At 37.8% G+C, this 17,566-nt stretch overlaps 1 protein-coding gene across 6 annotated transcripts; it reads right to left on the reverse strand.

Annotated features, from left to right (window-relative positions):
• Positions 1-593: 593 nt before the first annotated feature.
• MTX3 (metaxin 3) lies at positions 594-14,928 on the reverse strand. 6 transcript variants are annotated; one of them, XR_010587420.1, is made up of 10 exons: positions 14,821-14,928; positions 14,257-14,326; positions 13,820-13,896; positions 12,824-12,916; positions 12,132-12,314; positions 11,909-11,985; positions 10,593-10,750; positions 9,220-9,308; positions 6,021-7,729; positions 594-5,902 (listed from the first exon to the last, which is right to left on the reverse strand). XR_010587420.1 is itself a non-coding variant. In XM_015451635.3 (9 exons), exons 1-9 carry the CDS (start codon positions 14,899-14,901, stop codon positions 7,619-7,621), a joined length of 939 nt encoding a protein of 312 aa, XP_015307121.1. In that variant the 5' UTR covers positions 14,902-14,928; the 3' UTR covers positions 594-7,618. The 6 variants fall into 6 exon arrangements, 4 of the variants coding, with proteins under 4 accessions (XP_015307121.1, XP_005557321.1, XP_045249877.1 ...); XR_006698758.2 differs by lacking the exon at positions 594-5,902 and adding an exon at positions 10,111-10,207 and having other exon boundaries at positions 7,692-7,729; XM_015451635.3 differs by having other exon boundaries at positions 594-7,729.
• Between the last annotated feature and the right edge of the window lie 2,638 nt (positions 14,929-17,566).

Below are 17,566 nucleotides of genomic sequence, written 5' to 3' on the forward strand. Positions count from 1 at the left end.
AATTTACAAGAAACTGACAGAGCTGAAGGGATGACAGAACTATAACCCTGCAAAGTTGCGTGAGCATCTGAGGTCCTACACAAACCGGTGGCCTAGAGAACAGACCTCTAACCTCCCTTAGCCCGGAGTGGCAAGAGCACAAGTGGTCTCAATGCATAACAGAAAGAATGGACATTTTTTGGCCAGGCACGGTGGCTCACGCCTGTAATCCCAGCACTTTGGGAGACCGAGACAAGTGGATCACCTGAGGTCAGGAGTTCAAGACCAGCCTGGCCAACATGGTGAAACACCTAAAAAAAAAAAAAATTATGGTGGCAGGTGCTTGTAATCCCAGCTACTTGGGAGACTAAGGCAGGAGAAGTGCTTGAACCTGGGTGGCGGAGGCTGCAGTGAGCTGAGATCGCACAATTGCACTCCAGCCTGGGTGATAACAGCAAAACTGTCTCAAAAAAAATGGACATTTTTTAAAAACCCACTATGTCTATAGCTCAGTCCCAGCCATGAACAACTACATTCAACCACCAAAAAATTCTTCCCGATGAAAAGATTTACCTCAAAGAATAAATAACATTAAATCAAGAATTAATAAGCAGTCAGATTTGAGATTTTTATTGAGAAAATAGCTATTTTGACATTATATCCAGTTTCTCATTTATCAGAATAAATTCTTTACAATATTGATCACCATCACCACTTTAGTGTATTTATACAGTCTCTGAGTAAAATATATTCACACTCGGCAAGGCTAGAATACTGCAATTATGGCCAACATTGCTTACTTTAAGATTGTTTACTTTATAATGAAGCTAGAGTAGTTGTGCAACTAGAACAGATGTTTTAAAAATGTTTGCCATTCAAAGATAGGCTTGATGGGACAAAACTAATATGCATACTACATACATATATTACTTGTCTTTTTTACTGTCAATCTTTCCGAACAATAACGTGACATTACAAACACCTCAAACTCCCACTTCAAAATGAATAGAAAAATGGAAAAACATCTCCCATTTCATAAAATTAAAAACCAAGTCAGAAGAGAAATAAAACTCATTTTTATGCATTTAACTTAAAAGCTTGAGTACACTACTCCTCCTAGAGAGAAGGAGGCCAGAACTGCAGAAGTAGCCAACAGTCCAAAGAACGAAGGGCCCCATGACCTTCTCTATGGTTCATAACTTATTGAGGGCTGATGCAAACTCTGGCAAGTTATTTTTCATGATTTCCAAGGATCTGGGATATGTAAACGAAATGATTAAAAGACATTTCTCTGAATTTGCGAGAAGACTGAAGAATCAGAACAAAGATCCAACGGCCTTTCATGTGGCTACATGTTCACCATTACACCACAACTCAAAACCCACAGGCGAGCTTTCTCTCAAATACACACTCAAAACGGTGTTCCAAATGATGCAATTGTATACATTGCAAAGACACACAAAATGCTTCCTTACACATGATTAGTAATCTGGTTTTAGACTCTGAAGTGATATCAAACATATTTAGCTAACCCTCTCAAACTTGCAGGCCTAGTGACGTTTAAATGTTTTAGGATACAGAATCTGCTTAGAATTTAGTGAAAACTATGAACCTTAGACTGTCTTCAGTAATGAACAAAACTTGAAAATATTAACCTTCCTTTGCTTTGTCACTGAAGCAACTATAAGCTTTCTATGATATATGTATCATACTAGCTTGTATGTGACTTCAATGTCATAAACATCCTTTGCCTTTTTGGCACTTTTAAAGCACAGCCAGAAAAGGTTTGTAAAGTTGTTCTGGAAATACAAGTTGGTTCCTTCTGCCTCATGGATGCTTAGGAACTGGGTAGTCCTCAAACCACCAGTTCAGACACCTGTATAGCTGCTCCTGGCCAACTAGGATTCTGAGGAAAGGGGCTGGAATAGCCAGGGGCCTCCCTCACAAATGCCTAAATAACCAAGGTATCTATGCCGACAGCCATACCCCTCTCAATACCATGGTCCAAGGAAGTCTTGACCTGTCTCTTCCCATTTTACTACTACTGGCTAGAGGGGCACCCAACGATAAGAAACCTTTGCAATGAGTATAAACTAGCAAAAACACCGTAGGGGAGCATTTCCTCAGGTGTATCTCTCAGAACATAAATCCCACAAGATACCTACTTTAAAAAAAAATCCAGCAGGGGGCAGTGGCTCATGCCTGTAATTCCAGCATTTTGGGGGGTGAGGCAGGCAGAATCACCTGAGGTCAGGAGTTCAAAATCAGCCTGGTCAACATGGTGAAACCCCATCTCTACTAAAAATACAAAAATTAGCTGGGTGTGGTGGCGGGCACCTGTAATCCCAGTTACTTGGGAGGCTGAGGCAGGAGAATTGCCTGAACCTGGGAAGCGGAAGTTGTACTGAGCCGAAATTGCACCACTGCACTCCAGCCTGAGCGACAAGAGCAAGACTCCATCTCAAAAAAACAAAAACAAAAACAAATCCGTATTAAAATAAATTAGGGAAATGATGTATAAAATAGAGGTGCTTCTCGGAGATTTAAAATGCACATTAGCATATCAAAGGTCTGAAAGGCCAACAGTAACTCAATTTTGTCTAACCCACTATTTCCCACACTTACGTGGCCACAGAACCCTCTATTCACCTAACAGTATGTTCTGACAAAACACTCTGCTAGGAACTGCTTCACCCAGAACCAAAAAGGTGATTTTTAAAAAATATTATAGCATAATTTCATATGATTAATAAGGATACAAAGAGACTTATTTTCCTGTCTCTTGTTATTTTGTCTATTTTGTTCTGAATAATCTTCTATCACATGTCCCTTTCTATTCACAAACCTTCAACTCGAGATACCCTTTCTGATACCTTTGTTCAAGAATGTTAATTCTTATCAGAATTAACTAGTCTGGAAAAAAATAATTTTGTGTCTTTTTAAACTCCTAGAGTACCTCTCCACTTCAATCACAATCTAAGTCCAGGGCAGGTAACCTGGGCTCCTAGCAAACACTATACCCCAACAAGAGTTTGGGAACCAAAACAAAACTAAAACAAATTTATCCTTATATCTCTGTGAAAATTAGCATTTTGAACATCTAATGAAACTTCAAGTTTGAGGATAATGGGATTACTGACCTACTGACCTTTGACTTCACGTAACTAACAACAAAATTTCTTTAAAATCTGGTTAAGCAATATGAAAACACTGAAAAGTAAACATAAATTCCACAAAGTTGAATGGCAGCAAAAAACATTTAACATCAAGAACATACACAAAAGACTATCATTACCACCCAAATTATCTCTGTTGCTCAGGATTTCAGTTATAAAAATAGCCAAATCAAGACAAAGACAATTACAGCTTAAAACGAAAAGCTACACCTTCTTCATTAAAGGTGAGCATCTTGTGAAACTGTGCATCTGGAGAGAGAACAAGTAGAGAGAACAAGTACAAGGCACAGGAGAACTACCACGTCAAGGGACAGAACTTTTTCAAAATATTTTATCCTCAGAAGTAAACCCCGCTACCATAGAAAGAAAAAAATATAATTAGATATTTTAAGTCACAGCATTTTTGACATCCTAGGGAAAAGGAGTTTTTGGTTTTAGGTTGGTTTTTTCTTTTCTGGTAAGGCAAAATAGATCTTTAGATAAAGTCATTTGTTACAAACATGAGTTTTTCTTAAGAACGAAATAAAAATTGTATTTAACTTCTATCATATATTTATTCAACTAAGTTGAATACTATGTTTGGAAAATTAAAGTTTTAAATCATAGTTTATATAGATAATGATACATTTAATCTATGAATTTACTTTAAAACCACTTTTATTTTGAAATACTTAGACTCACAAGAAGTTATAAAAATAGTTCAGAGAGATTCCAGGTACCCATTGCTTAGCTTCCTGTCTTTACATGTAAGCATTTATATCTAGGTTTTAAAAGGTTTAAAGTTTTTGACAGTTGATGAAAAACTGTCAAAAAAATGTAACAAGCCTGGTAAATGCATATTTTTGGAGGAGATTGTAAGGAAGCACTACCAAGTTCAAATACTACTTTTATCACTGCCTTAACCAACAGGTTTTCTAAGATACTATCTCCGTTACCTATTTCTGCCTCTTTCAATGGTGTTTTTCCATTTTTACAGACTTCTGAAAATTTTAGCTTTGATTGAAATAAGCTTCCCCATTCCTTCACATTAATATATCTAGCAATATTGAATGAATACGAATTATAAACGGAAATAAAAATGCTTGCTTTTATAAAATCTCCAGTCTTGCAGCACCCCCAAAATAATACAGACTTAAGTTGAAATTTGGTTTGTTAATGCCCACCTTTTGTGTGGTCAAAACACAGTTTTGAAGGAATGACCACCTTCAATGTTCTTTACAGCTTCTTTAGTGTTCCTTAAAAAAAAAAAATCAGTCTTATGGATGATTGATGGCAGTTTGTTCATGGAAGATCTTCATCTGATGGGAATTATCTGACCAGTTTTTCTAATCATATACTACCAACAAAAATAAACACAAGCATGTTCCCTTTAATCATATTATCCTCCACCATCACTTCCAAAAGGCATTGGCTCACAGTATTCTGTTTAAGATTGGGGCCATTTATCCCAATGAACTCAAACTTTATCTAAAACAGGCTGGTCTAGCAGTCTGTTCAGTCTGAAAAAATGGTCTGTGCTCTGTTCAGATTGACAAAATGTTCTTTTTTGGCCGGGCGCAGTGGCTCATGCCTGTAATCCCAGCACTTTGGGAGGCTGAGGTGGGTGGATCACTTGAGGTCAGGAGTTCGAGACCTGCCTGACCAACATGGTGAAACCCGTCTCTATTAAAAAAAAAAACAAAATTAGCTGGGTGTGGTGGCACATGCCTGTAATCCCAGCTACTTAGGCTGAGACAGGAGACTTGCTTGAACCCAGGAGGCGGAGGTTGCAGTGAGCCGAGATTGCACCACTGCACTCCAGCCTGGGCAACAAGAGCGAAACTCTGTCTCAAAAAAAAAAAAAAAAAGTTCTTTTCTAAGAGCTTCCTGTATGTGTGATTGGTCCCTAAAGTACTTTGTGCTCAGTTACAGCTTCCTGTCATCTCATCTGCTTATATACAAATAGCTCAACTAAGTAACCCAACATACAAACTCTCACTAAAATCGCATGTTGCATCTTAGGAAAGGTGATCTGGAAGCATTATGGACTATAGTGAGAATGTAAGGCTTATGGCAGTTTGAAGTAGGGATGACACAAAAGCAAATAAATCATATTGACAGTCATTCCCTCTACTAAAAAAGACAAATACTTGTTATTCTAAAATGACCTCTTTTGATTAAAATTTCGGGTTATGAAATATTACAGTATGCTTCTTTATCAAAGTCTACATATCAGAAGAACATGAGCTCCACGTTCCTGTAAAACTTTAAACACATTTTTCTTCCTAATGGACATCAGCAGTTTTATTGAAAGAAAAATTGACATAACCTAGCATTATCTTTTGACTTTGCCCATAGAGAAACTTGGAGTTAAATTTACCACTTAATTTTAGAATCTGTCAGTGTTGATATTGTTCTGCAAATTTTTAATTTTTTTAATTTAAATTTTTTAATGTTTTTAATTCTTTAAAATTAAAAATTTTTAAATTGTCCTGTTTTACATGTAATATGCTTGTAATATATATGTTATGTATGTTATAACTGTAATGTATTTCAAATACTTTTTGAAGGGTCTGATATAAATCATAATTAAAAATGACTGGCCTTGACCAAAGCATAAACACATGTCTGATGAATGTGCTAATCACCCTTCTCCAATACACATCCATCCCAGAGGACAATAAAGTCTCACAGTCATGATTTCCAATATAAAATATTTAGATTTCAGACTGCTGGAATCAGATTTTAGACTGCTGGAATCTAATAACCTGCCTTTGAAGATGCCTAATACACACACACACACACACACACACACACACTCTAATAACCTGCCTTTGAAGATGCCTAATACACACACACACACACACACACACACACTCTAATAACCTGCCTTTGAAGATGCCTAATACACACACACACACACACACACACACACACACACACACCCTGTTGTAGAAGTAATGTGCAACTCATGAGGTACTTTCCCTAAATACATCCAAACAGATGACCAAGATTTTGAAGACTACCTTATTTCTCATTTAGTTAAAACTTTCAAGAAAAAATATTTACAATGACTTAAAGACTCCTGTATAAATAACTACCTAAATACAGAACAAATTGGGAGGATGTGGGTCAAACACAGCTGAGCTCCACTCAGCTCAAATTAGATGAGTCTTTTGACTACAAAGCTTGTTTTCTTAACATATGGGTTCCTACAGGACTTGATAAGATTTCATGAGCACCACAATAATCTTTTAAGACACTAATCAAAAACATGGTTCTACATTTTGAAAACCTCAGAAGTGGTTTTAGGACAACAGAAGCACCTCAACCACTAAAATAAACAAGTTTCTATTATAAGTAAAATTACCACACAGCAAATCCCTTAACAGTTCAGCAACCAATAAATAGAAAATATTTGTTAAAAGCTGCTATTTCTGATTGTTCCTTTGTATTCTTTGACTGTAAGTGAAACATATGGAAAATAATTGGTTGTCAGAAAGCTTCTGACTACATGATATGCATCTTATGAAAGAATATTAGCCTGAGCCAAGCATAAAAAACTTGGACCAGATGCACAGTAAGTATTTCTACTACCCTGGCCATGGGCTCCTCCTGAGTAGTATCTAACAAGAGGGCAATTTCAGTAAGATTTTACAGCCTAGCATAGTAACGATGACCAGTACATTCACTTCTTCTGGAATTAATACAAGAAATACAACTAAAGATGTACTACAAAGACATAGGTCTAAAACTGCCACATTCGCCCAACTAAACTAAAAGAACCCTTCCTAACGTACATCGAACACATCAGCAAAGACCAATGTTATACTGAAATGAGTATTATCAGATGTTATTATATGTAACCACCTTTAATATTTATCTATGTGCTACTAAACCCCCAAAAGATTAGACTTATGAGAGCATAATTAAAAAGCACGTTCCTCATCACTTTTTAAAGCTAAATATGGTCTCTTCTACTGAAGCAATTTATCTTTTTCTGGTTCCTAAAATAGGCATCAAATTTCTAAACAGAAGTAAAAAGCCTCAGCCAAAGAGCCACACATTAGGTATTCAGCCTGGTCTAAGAAAACTAAGTTAATAAATTGAATAAATTAACTCAAATAAATTAGGAGTGCACATTCAGAACAGAATTGTAGCTTTTGGTCAGCAACCTATGAACCAAAGGCAAAAATCTGCCATGATTAAGGCAGTTTTTTGTATACAGTACGATGTGTTTTTCTTCCCCCCACCCACCAAGTTCAATTAGCATTCTCTTTGATGTTATTAAAAATGCAGTGCCAAGCTAGAATACAAGCTTCCTAATAATAATAATAGTAATAAAAATAGATGTCATAGAAAGTTCCTTTTGGTTTAGAGTCTTCCTTAATACCTATTATGGTATCTTCTTTTTGCCTTCACACACTTGGTGTAAGAGATTACTGCAACAATCATTTGACTTTGGCCACAAACCATGACTACTGTCAGGGTGAAAGCCGTTGGAAGGAATTATTTTCTTCTTCTGCTGGAGTCAGTTTAAGTGTTGGCAGTTTCCGAGGAGGAAGCTGAGGGCTTTGGCGAAGATTGTCATCCATCTGTAGAAAGTACAAAAGATACATCTGACTAATGCTGTGGCACCACTTATGTGGACTGTGGCCTCCCCATCCAAACTATAGCCTAGAAGAGTACAGAACCATATGTTTCCTGGGCTGCTAGAGAAATCTTTTTCTTACAAATAATCTCAAGAATTCTAAATGTCATACCTCAAATACCAGCTGACTCAGTTTCTGTAAACAGCAATGTGGCTCATTCCTGATACCTTCACAGAATTACAGTAATTCCAAAAAATAAATATTCTACTGAACTCAACCATAGCATAACTTAAAGAGATCTTCTGATAGTAAGTGTAAAAGCGATACTGTTACACTAAGCTCCAGTTTGCAAACTATGTTCACGTACAATATCTTATTTGATCTTCCCAATACGCTATGAAGAAAATGCAGACACAGACCTTCCCTGTTGTATAGATAAGCAAACCGAGACTCCGTAAGGTTAAGTGATTTGCCCCATGTCACAAGCTAGTATGAGAGCTGAAACTTGAACCCAGGTCTTCTGATTCCAAAACTATTATTCTTTCAACTATACTTCTTTGCCTCAATGAAAATGACCTGTATTCCAATCAAAAAAGACCAGCTTTTTAAAGCTGAGAGTATGTAGACCAAAGGAAGCTAGGACATTAGGCAAAAAGAAAGATAAATTCTTTACATCTAATCCAGTGGTTTTCTAAACAGTGGATCAGTTCTAAATGAGGTAACCCACATCAAGCTCAAATAACACAGTGCTGGACCTCAAAAACTGTTAGCCAGTATCATCAGGCCTCAGGCTTCACTGCCCTATGAGTTTGTAAAACAGTAAGTATTACTATTTGTATCAGGAAAAAAAAAAAAAAAAGCAAGCTTATCAGTTACTGGGGAAAAAATATGTAACCTCTTTGTATTTTTCCTACTAGAATCGCCCTTGAAATTCCCTTTGTTGGCTCTCTCCCCTACCCAGTTCCTAAGTGTTTCTCTCATGAAAAGAACACCCCAAGTGGCAAAATATATACACTGGTGAAAAACCACATACTGTATCTACAGCAGAGAAGAACAAGAAGGAGAAAAAATAAAACTTTCATGTGGAAAGAAGAAAAGAACATTACGGTGCTGTTAATAAGAAAGGATAAGCCCGGTGCTTACAATCTTAAGAAACATTAACTTAAGAGACAGAGAGGCAGACATGCAAGCAAGAAGTCTTTTTGCTTTGTTTTTTTAAAGCAAATCTTTTGAATTTCCTAGCTTAAAGGGTACTAATTGTGTGGCAAAAGTAAACCCAATACTCTTATCTGATCTTTCCCCAATCAGGCCACTACTGGCTTCAAAACACTATGTTACATACAACTTTAGTGAAAGTATAGTTGAACAGTTTTCTGAAAAATAAACTCTATAAAAAAACTAAAAGGGTACAGTTAATGTGTGACCCAAATGACAATATTAGCTACAGAAAGGAAAATACTAAGCTATGACAAAATGATTGAAGTAGACTTGACCTTTTCAATCAAGTTGGATTCCTTATTTACAAGTTGTGTGAGTTTCTGAAGATTTGCATCTACCGTTTCTTGTCCAGCTGGAGAGATGCCTAAGAAGCCAGGACAGAAATCAGAGAAAGACAGGAAATTTTTAAAGCCTTTAAAGCTATTTAGATTGAAAGAATTTTGAGTCTACCCACCCTGTCCAGTGCCCCACCCTCCCCAAAAAAGGCAAAGAGGAAAACCATTCTGGGTTTAAAGGCGAAGAGAGGGATTTGAATGCTCCAAAATTAAACCCTGAGCAAAATGGACGAAAATTTGTCCGCTAAGTAGACAATGCTAACCAAGTGTTCTGCAATTGGCCACAATAATTAGTATTTAAAAAAAAAAAAAGCACAGTAGTCCTCATTTCCTTCTCAGGTTTAAGCTATTCCTTTCTTGCACCCATTTCAAATAGGTCTTTGGTCACAACTATCTGGATAGTTTTCCAAGGCAGTAACTCCCAAAAAGTTGCCCACCAGACATCCAAAGTATTTAGAAGAACTTAAAAATACAAATTCATAGGATTGATGCCTAAAAGATTCTAATTTAGTAAGTCTGGAATAGGACCCAAGATTTTTTATCTGTCAAATAATCAGGTTTGCTAACCACTGCTCCCAAGTTAACAAGGTTGAACATTACTTAATTTCATGACTCCCAAACTACTAACCCCTTCCTGTATACAGAACACATAACCCACCATAAAATAATAAGCTGTCCACCTAAGCCAGCTATCTTTATAACCTGTTTCTTAAAAGGACAATTTCAGCCAACCCTCCCAATAGAAATTTAGTATCTGAATCACTTAAGCACAAGGCCCCACTCTCTCAACGAAGCACATCCTAAGTAACAGGTGCCCTCTATTTACTATACCTCCATTCTGATGCAATCAGTTTTCAAGTAGTGGAATCATGGGAGTGTACCTCACCAAAATCAATCTGCTGCTGATTTCTGTTCATGCAGGAAAATGCTAGAAGCAGCAGGTAAGAATCATTTAAAGTAATTGTCCCTTTGCATTCGGATAAATACTCTTTTTCAGCAAAGACTTAATACCTGTGGTTTTAACCTTTTAGAAGAACATGACCCACTTCAAAGGGGTAATATTTAAAGAACAAGAAGCAAGAAATGTAAAAATCCAGAGGAACAGATAAAAGGCAAATATCTATTTCTCTATTTAAATAAAAACTAATGTGAGAATAAAAATGAAGTCAGAAAAATATAAATCCTTGAAGTGTTATCAACCACTATTTAAAGACAATACACAAACTTTTAAAATTAAAATAAGTAGTGGATTTTGCTTATACATACATAAGAGAATAAGCAAACAAGTATTAGCTGAAGAAGAGCCAGCTTACCTCCAAGACTAAGCCTAAAATAACTGCTCAGGATGTCATCACAAAAGCGACAGAGGTTGGAGAGCTGTTTCAGATGTTCTTGTAGCTGAACTTTAGGAAACCGTACTTTGTAAAGAGGTGCAAGAAAACCAAAAACATAGGCATCCAAGGTAGAAGGCCTAGAAATAAATTAAGAATTTTTTAAGCACATAAGACAAAATTACCTAAAGGCCGGGTGCAGTGGCTCAATGCCTGTAATCCCAGCACTTTGGGAGATGAAGGCGGGCAGATCACTTGAGGTCAGGAGTTTGAGATAGGCCTGACCAACATGGTGAAACCCTGTCTTTACTAAAAATACAAAAAAGCGGTGCGTAGTGGCAAGGACTTGTAAACCCAGCTACTTGAGAGGTTGAGGCAGGAGACTTGCTTGAACCCAGGAGGCAGAGGTTGCAATGAGCCAAGATCATGCCACTGCACTCTAGCCTGGGCAACAAGAGTGAGACTCTATCTCAAAAATAATAATAATAATAATAAAATAAATAAATAAAAGAAAATATTAAATTAAGGATTTTTTAAAGCATCTAAGAAAATATTAACTTGGGATGGTGTTTAATTTTTTTTCAAAATTCTCAATTCTGAATTATACAATACAGTCTCTTAAAAGGTTTACTATCCATTTTAGTTTATAAAAATGATGCAACTAAGGTTTTACTCATTGAGTAGCTTAGACTCTAACTATTTAGAAGAAAATGAAATTGTCATAGATTCATTTTCACTCACAAATGTTAAATAGACGGGAAGCAGAGTGGGAACAGTCTTAGATGTTTTAAAGTCACATATGCAGCCTACTAAGTCAATGTTAGATTATCACTGGTAGAAAAAGTTTCCTATAATAAAAGCCCATTAAATTTTTTTGTTTGTTTTGTTTTGTTTTTTGACACAGAGTTTCGCTCTCGTCACCCAGGCTGGAATGCAGTGGCGTGATCTCAGCTCACTGCAACCTCTGCCTCCCAGGTTCAAGCGATTCTCCTGCCTCAGCCTCCCAAGTAGCTGGGATTACAGGTACCCACCACCACACCCAGCTAATTTTTTGTATTTTTAGTAGAGACGGGGTTTCGCCATATTGGGCAGGCTGGTCTTGAACTCCTGGCCTCAGGTGATCTGCCCACCTTTGCCTTGCTGGGATTACAGGCATGAGCCACCGCACCTGGCCTAAATCTTTTCTTTTTTTAAGTGAAAAACTCATCTTTTGGAGAGATAAGAGGACTTGCTTTAAATAGCTGCTCACTGAATATAGGTGCACAAAATATCAAAATGATTTTTAAGGGAATACTCACGTATCTCCGAAGAAAAACTGAGATGTTCCCAATCTGTTTGATAGAAGATTTAGGCACTCCTTGGCATCTCTGTATATCTAATAAGGATGAAATTATATCTCAAAAGTAGAAAAGATACTCTAAAACTACTTTTGAGGAAGGCATCTCTAGATAAACTCATGTCTGCGATTTTTCTTATCCTTTCTCTCTAGGGCCCTTGCTTGAAGAATAATCCACACTATACCTGTGCTTCCACTTCTCGGAGGTGGTAGAGTGGAGGCTGTCCTCTGGTCAGGAGAATCCTGTTCAGTGCTCCCTTAGACATTCTTCCAGGCAGGATCAAACTCAAAGGAAAAGGAATTTGTGAAGCAAACCATGGCTTTGTCACAGTAAAGTAATTGTCACTCTCAACCCAGAATGTGTGAAGCTGCAAAGGGAGAGAAAAAAACACTACCAGGATGTTCTTTTATTAAAAGAAAGATCACTCAATCAACATGAAAGTTTTTCATAAATACCTTTATATGAAGTGACTTCATACAAGTTTTCCAATTAGAATGACTCGGGATAAAACAAGATTATTTTAAAATGTGTGAGTTTTGTTGACTGCTATATTCCAAGCACCCAGAACAAGGTCTGACACATAGCAGGTGTTCAATAAACATTTGTTGAATGAATGAATTATACCCAATTCTATACATGCAGCAAAAAGATCCATCTCCCACAAAGGATTTCCAACATGACATTTTCTTTTACTTTGTTGTTTCACATACTAGTTGAATGCCTAACAGAATCCAGTTTCACAGTAATATGAAAGAATTAAGATTAACATATAAGTAAAATTTTCTCTTAAGACTTTTCTCATTGGTTTTCTTCTAAACAGACTATGTACATTTGCAACTAGGCCACTAAAATACTGTAATATTTAAGAACACTCACCACTGCAGGGAGAAGCTTCTCTTCAAGGAGAGCAATGTAAGCCAATGTATCTGCTCCTTGTTTTGCTGAGAGTTCATAATCAGCATTATATTTCTATTTAAAAAAAAAACAAAACTCAGAAGTCAAAGAGCAGCCCCAAAACAGTAAAACTAATCAAATCAGGATTCGTATTTTTCCTCACAAATAGCAAATGTGGTATTAAAATGGGAGAAAGAGAAATACAAATCCAGTGAAACCTATTGCTTAATGCACATAAAAGTTCTTAGCACGGCATCACATACGCAATATGGTCAATAAATGTTATAATATTAACTACTATTATTTTCATGCTTGTTAATGACCTAGTTCAGTGCATGGCATGTAGTACAAACTTAATAAAAGCAACTATTATTTTTAACAAGAAGGAAACAGTTCCAGTTGGCTGTGTTTCTCCCCATGGAAAAAGAAAAAACCTTCCAATTTATAAAAGTTCAAAATGTTATTGACACAACTTTTTTTAAGCACAGTATTGGCAAAACAAATAACTTTTGCATTTATATAAATCTTTACATGTTTAAACATTTTGGATACACAACTCTCTACTGTTAAAACATTTAGATACATTATTCCATAAAACTGCTATAAGAGCTTTTTAAAAATAATATAGTTGCTAGTTGGTGAGAACTCAGATGTCATGCTCAGCACAAAATATGTACCAACTATGTGACAAAATAGACAATCCTATCAATAAGTGTAATAGTGAAAATGGCTACATTAAATCTACTTACATACAAATTTCAATAAAATTCAAAGGTTATTAAAATATAAATTGACTACCTCTTCATATGACTTTCAAATCACAGAACTCATGCTTTGGAGCAGTGATTCTCAAATCTGTTTTTAAAACTTATCCCAGGTATCTCCAATTGTCTAATGAGTTGGCAAAAAAAAAAAAAAAAGCCCGACATGCAGGGATCAACAATCTACTCATCTACTTCTTCAAAGTGAACCACCCACCTGTTTTCTTAAAAAGTTTAGTATTTTTGCTGGCTGAGAAACCATGTTGTCTTCAGTTGTCAAAATTGGTACATCGCCTATAATCAAAAGACAGTTTACATACAAGGACACAGTGTGATTTCCTCTGAAGAGATTGCAATACCCTAAAAACTATAGCAGATGCACATTTAGAGGGGAAAAAATGAGTAAGCTTGTCTTGGTTTTTTTGCTGTTTCACAAAGAGCGGTTCTAGAGAACATTTTCATTTCTCATAATTTCCAGTGATTTGGCTTGCACTTTGAGGTATTACTCAGAATGATCAAATCATAAACAACACAGAGCCAAGGTCACGGTAAGAAACTAAATCCTTAATATTATAGCTATATACCTCACAGCTTTAAATACAAGAAGAAAAAAAAAACAGTACAGAAAGGGGAGTGTAAAGGTTTACACTATACCTCTTGAACCTCTCCAGGTGTTATCTATCACATTGACTTTCAAGGGTGCACCACAAAATTTGGCATAAGCCTGAAACAGAGTTTGCAATCAAACATTTTAGACCAAGTGCGTAACGCAAAGCTGCAGAGCAGCTTTACTTCACAGCCCCACCCCCAAAGGCAGAAGGCGACTGATTTTGAGGCCGCATCCCTCCCCGTGATCTCAAGTAGGCACGGGGCCGCCAGCCACCCGGCTTTCGGGGACTTTGCTCCCCAAAAGGTCCTGGGGACGCAGAGTAGGGAGGGCGCGCCCCCTTCTTTGGGGTTTCACTTCACCGCCCAGACAGCTTTGTGAGGCAGACAAAACTCGGGAGTCAAGCGGAGAAGCCTTGACGTTTCCGCCGGCCTTCGGCGGGGGTACAGGCTAGGTGGGGACTCGTTGGTGGGAGGGAGCCCGGGGCGATGCAGCGTGCAGCGGCCCGGCCCTCCTGGACCCCGCAGCGCAGCGGGAAACCAGGGCAAGTCAGCCTCTCGCCTCTAGCCCCGCCCCTTCTTCCCGCGCCCTGGCCCGTGAGGCGGCCTCACCATCACCACCAGGGACTCGCTGTGAACCGATGGGAGCCCCCAGCCACCTCCCCAGCAACTGAGTTCCAAGGGGGCCGCCATCTTGCGGGGGCCGACCTTTACTATCCCGGAAGTAATTTGCCACCTAATTTCCGGCACGTGGAAACGCGGGGGCGTGGCGAAGGGAGAGAAGGGCAGTTTGGGGGCTCTTGAGAGATGGGGGAGAGAATGACTGGAGGGATTAGAAAGAACTCTTAGGAGAAGGTTGGCCTAAAGGGTAAGAGTTCTGCACCTTAAGTCAGACAGACCCACCAGTAATTCTTCAAATATTAATATTTGTTAGATCCTTAGAGTGTTCCAAGCCCTTTGAACATTAAATCTGTGTGATGCCTAAATTAACTGTTTGTAAAATAGGGATGACTCAGTATTTACAAGATTGTGGTGTTTAAAATGTCATGGAGGGAAAGAACTTGGCACACAGGAGGCACTCAGTAATTGTTCAACCCCTTTTCCCATATATATGGTCTCTGCCTACCTTTCCAGCCTCAGTCTGTTCTCACCCTCATGTTCACTGGCACCATCCTGCTTAAAAGTTACAGTATTTCTGAATGTCAGGTAAATTCTGCCCACCTTCAGTGCAGGTCCTTCTATCTGCAATATCTTTCTTCCCTATGCAACTTCTCCCTCAAAAATGAGTTTAACTCACATTCCCAGTGATGCTTTTACAAAGTTAGGAGCTCTGGGTTCCTGCAGCCCCTTGTGCATACTTGAATTGTAGCTTCTCTCCCTAGCTACAAACCTTTTGTCTTTCACAGAAGAGGGCTAGCTTCATAGGTGTGGGACCTGTGCAGCCACACAAGGCTCTATGCTTAAAAGGACTCCTCATTTGGCTGATGCTCTTCAGTCACTGTCTTGAAATTCTTAAGTTTTGAACAAGGGGCTCTGCATTTTTATTCTGGGCTGGGCCCCGCGAATCCTGTAGCTAGTCATGTTTGTGGGCCTAATGAGCATGGACTAAGTATTTCTTGACGTTAAACCTGACAATTTCTCAGAAAAACTATTAAAGAGGAAATTTTGGTCTTGGAAATGCTGTGATCCAAATGTATGACTGGGTCTCAGAGTTAGAACTTGGGTGCTGGGTCTTTTTTCTAGAAAGCACAGTAGTCTTTCTTCGATACCCTCCCAGTCATGCCTCTGAGTTCTTTCCTCTATCCCACTGAGATGGTCGAGTCTTCTTAAAAACTAAAACTCAAAAGAAACCTCTGCAACTTTTCATAAAATTACTATTCAACAAATAATTGCTAGGCACTCCCTTACTGTTTACATAGTCATCTAAATTACAGTGCCAGCCTGCTAAAGTCTTTTTTACGTGTTTCAAAAACAAGAGTTCTCAGAAATGAAAAAGAGATATATCAGAAATGAGAATTAATAATAATTGTATAACTGGAAAATGTGTAACATATGTACCATTAAAGCTATTGAAACATTTATTGAGCAGGCCCTATGTCTTAGACATCATCAGGCTCTGGAACAATACAGAAATATATAAAACATGAATTCTGTCCTCAGGAGTTTACAGTGCACAAAGGAGACATACACACACCAAGGTGTAACAAGTCAGATAATCACGAGTGGTGTTAGAAATATAAGCAAAATACTACAGAAACACAAAGGAGGGACAATGCATTCTCTGTGTGATCAGTGGAGACTATCTGTTGAGTCTTCAGTATAAAGAAAGTAAAGTAATTCAACTTTTAGATTGTAATGGAACCTCCCTGTTTTGAGGGTTAAAAATGCCAAGCCATAGACTGACAAAGGCAAGGCAGAGAAAAAGAAAAAAAAAATCCTAAGCCGTAAAGCTCAAGGTCCATATTCTACAATGAGGCATTTAAAACAATAATACAGAAAGAATGTGGATTTCCTGAGCCTTGTTTGTAGCAGGACTGAGAGGAGTGTATGAACATTCTTAGTGGACACGTAACACAGTTACTCAGTTTGGCCTTTCTCTGTACTGCTGCTGCTACATACAGTGATTTCATTTGCATTGAAGAGAAATTAAATCTCTTTCCTTAGTGTCAAATTGAGACCAGAATAGCATGTCATTGCATCTGATGAAAGAATCCTTACACACATGTTTATTAGTGCATAGATAATAGCAATCTTTTATTGCTGCAGTTCCTCTTGAGAGTCTGTATCTGTTAGATTGAATTTAAAAACTCTAACATAGCTAATTGCACAAACAGGCTGAATACTGTTGCAGAGAACCACACAGAAAATTGAAACCTTCAGAAATTATGCCTGGTATGGTTAGTTGGCTCCTGTGCCTTTTCCTGGCTGCTTTAGAGTATTGTTCAGAGTTCATCAAAATCATAATTTCAGATTCCTACCGGGAAGAATACTATCTGCAAAACATCCATGTTTGTGTGGGATGGCCTGAATCACAGCTTTATAATGAGTATCCCAGACAATGTTTTCCCCAAAAAAAGAAATCTTATTTTTCAAAAGATGATCATTAAAAATGGTTTCATCTGGTGATAGTCATCTGAACTCAGGCAACCTGACCTTGGCATCCATACCCATCCTTCGTGTGTTTCTTAACTTGGGGGCCACCGTGCAAGGTTTGTTAGGCTCTTTTTGTCTGGATGATTAATAATCTGGGAAATGGTGCTGTTGGGAAAGATGAAAGGTTTGTGACAAGTGATGGTGCAGTATATGGTCCCTTATGGGAAAGTTAAATTGTAAAGTCTTAAATATCCCTTTGAACTTG

The sequence above is a fragment of the Macaca fascicularis genome, chromosome 6 (genome assembly GCF_037993035.2).
Source record: "Macaca fascicularis isolate 582-1 chromosome 6, T2T-MFA8v1.1".
NCBI classification, from domain to species: domain Eukaryota; kingdom Metazoa; phylum Chordata; class Mammalia; order Primates; family Cercopithecidae; genus Macaca; species Macaca fascicularis.